This window comes from Sinocyclocheilus anshuiensis, unplaced genomic scaffold (genome assembly GCF_001515605.1).
Source record: "Sinocyclocheilus anshuiensis isolate Anshui unplaced genomic scaffold, SAMN03320099.WGS_v1.1 scaffold709, whole genome shotgun sequence".
Taxonomy (NCBI): Eukaryota; Metazoa; Chordata; class Actinopteri; order Cypriniformes; family Cyprinidae; genus Sinocyclocheilus; species Sinocyclocheilus anshuiensis.
In genome coordinates this window covers 921,595-924,315 of record NW_015540926.1, presented here as the reverse complement: position 1 = coordinate 924,315, position 2,721 = coordinate 921,595, and the positions used below count along the sequence as shown (strand labels likewise).

The window sequence follows — 2,721 nt, the reverse complement described above, 5'->3', positions numbered from 1 at the left end:
CTCTTTCCCCACCAAACACGGAATTTTCCGTTATTTATGAGACAACGCTTCCCCGCCAAACACAGAATTTTCCGGGTTTCCGTGTTTTCACTGTTATACACTCGGGGCGCTATTACGCATCTCCTGAATGAGTCTAGAAAGTGCAGATCAGAAACACAGACGAGGAAGCCGCAGAAACGAGCGATCTCATATGTAAGCATATGCATATGAAGAATAATGCGATCATCAACACTAACCGCATATAAATGAAAACTGCCTAATGCTACTGAGTGAAATGTGGATCCAGAAAGTGTTAAAGGCCTGTGCAAGCTTTAGGAGATAGATGGCTGATGGAAGCCATCTACTGCATCTTTGCTTTGATAATATTACTGAATATGATCCAGATGTAGTATTTGACAAAAATGCGATTTTCTCAACTTTTTGCTCAAAATGTTGCTTTTTTTTATGAAATCTTCCTACATTAAAGTGTTGATAAAAAAAACAATGCTTGAAGCTAGAATAAAACAGATTTTTTTTTTTTTTGAAAGTAGAGGGTCTGATCTTTATTTTGATATATTGCATGCTTAGATATTCAAACAACAATTTTGGGCCATGAAATTTGAGTCAAAATCTGCAAAAAATCTGAATAGTGACTCAAGTAAACTGATCACTCCTTCTTTTCTCTTGTGTTCTCCAGATGCGCTGTGGACCGGTGGCTTTGCCTCGTCCTTGAGCTCTTCCAGCTTGCGTTTGTGAAACTCCTTCAGCACTAACCACCGCCGTTCTTCCTCTATAGCTCTTCTCACGCTCTCCATGGCTAATCTTCTGAGCTATGTTTTGTTCCTGGCGCTCCGGACGTTCGCTGCCCCGCCGGAGTACATCCAAGTGTGGCCCGGCGGCTCGACGCTGGCCCCGGGAGATCTGGGCACGGTTGGCCCTTCTTTAGTTCCTCCTCCAGGAACCAGCAAACACGCGCCGCACAGCATCATCATCGGCGTGCGGAAAGGAGGCACCAGAGCGTTGCTGGAAATGCTGGATATCCATCCCGAAGTAGCAGCGGCGGCCACCGAAGTTCACTTCTTCGACTGGGACGAGAACTACGGCAAAGGCTTCGAATGGTACCGGGACCAAATGCCCTATTCGTACCCAAATCAGATCACCGTGGAAAAGACGCCGGGGTATTTCACGTCTCCGGTGGCGCCTGCGCGGATCCACGCCATGAACTCTTCCATCAGACTCTTGCTGATCTTGAGAGACCCGACGGAGAGAGTCATATCGGACTATACGCACCACCTAGCAACCACTCAAAACACCCTAGGAACCACATAGCAACCACTCAAAACACCCTAGCAACTATCAAGAACACCCTAGCAACCACTCAAAACAACCTTGGAATCGCAGAGCAACCATTCAGAATACCCTAGCAACCACCTAGCAACACCACAGCATCATGGTGGGAAGCATCACTCATATGTCAGAGTCTATTATTTAAACAGAGTCGTCTAAACATCATTTTTAGTAGGCAAAGGGTTACGGTGCTGTTTGACGCCCACTCGTAAATAAACATAGTGCCGCTCAAACGGCCACCATGACACATCGCACAGGGAATCACACATTTCACACATTTCGTAAACCACATATTATTAACGCTTAAGAAACATGTGATGAGAGATGCGTGAGTCACGTCGCGAGTCAGAGCAACAGCTAAATAATCAAACTATCATGAGCCATCCAAAAAAAAAAAAAGAGTGACTGGCGTGAGGAAGAAGTTTGAGAAGCGTGCGTGCGTGAGTGAGTGAGTGAGAGACAATATTAATATCCTCCATCTGAAAGTGACTAGTAGATAAGTGCATGTGACGTGCTGTAATAGCTCAAGAGAAAGTCTCAGCACTAATTAGGACGCGCGGTTTGATGTTTGCTTCAAATCAAATCCCACAGACGCACCAGTGTCCTCTCCAATAACATCACACAATGCTCTTCAGCCAGACACATGCTGGCTAATTTGATTTAGCGCTGGGGTTTTAGAAGTGAATAAACATGCTCATTCATTACCATCAGCTTGCGTGAAGCTCTTGCCTGTTGCACAAGCTTAACGGAAAAGTTCACCCAAAAATGAAAACAGCTGTTAATTTGCTCCCCCTCAGGCCATCCAAGATGTATGTGACTTTTTCTTCAGTAGAACAGTAAAGAAGATTTTAACTGAAATGCAATGAATGCAAGTCAATGGCTACCGTCATTTTGAGAGTCAAAAAGGCATATACAGGCAACACGAAATTAATCCCCGTGGCTCCTGATGATATATTGAGGTCTTATGAAGCGAAATGATAGGTCTGTGCAAGAAACTGAACATTATTTATAATATTATTACCAGTAATCCAGAGCCTCAGGCAAATGGGGAAATACGATTCTTTTCCATGAACTGATTCTTTTGGAGTTTGTTTCTATGAACTAGTTCAATTCACTAGTTTGTTTATGTAATCACACAATGATGTAACATATACGCAATTATATTATTAAAGCACCCAGTAATGATGTGAAACATGGATGTTTTACATGTCTAAAGCATATAAAGTGAATAAACTAGTCTTCATCAGCTCACCTTTTTACATAAAAACTTTCGTTTGGCCCCTTTATTCAAGTGTTCGGTTCATGCATGCGCATATCAGCGGCTCATCCGTCTTCGGTCCGAGTCGAACTGTTTCCTGGAGCGCTGAATCAGTTCATTCATCATAGGATCAGATA

General features: G+C 43.5%; 1 protein-coding gene across 1 annotated transcript in view; it reads left to right on the top strand.

Annotated features, from left to right (window-relative positions):
- Positions 1-2,721, top strand: part of hs3st1l1 (heparan sulfate (glucosamine) 3-O-sulfotransferase 1-like1) — a 29,257-nt gene that overhangs the window by 25,414 nt on the left and 1,122 nt on the right. The window contains exon 2 of the mRNA XM_016487323.1: positions 677-1,265. Within this exon, the coding sequence (XP_016342809.1) occupies positions 793-1,265 (473 nt within the window). The 5' untranslated portion in view covers positions 677-792. The remainder of the gene's footprint in view (positions 1-676; positions 1,266-2,721) is intronic.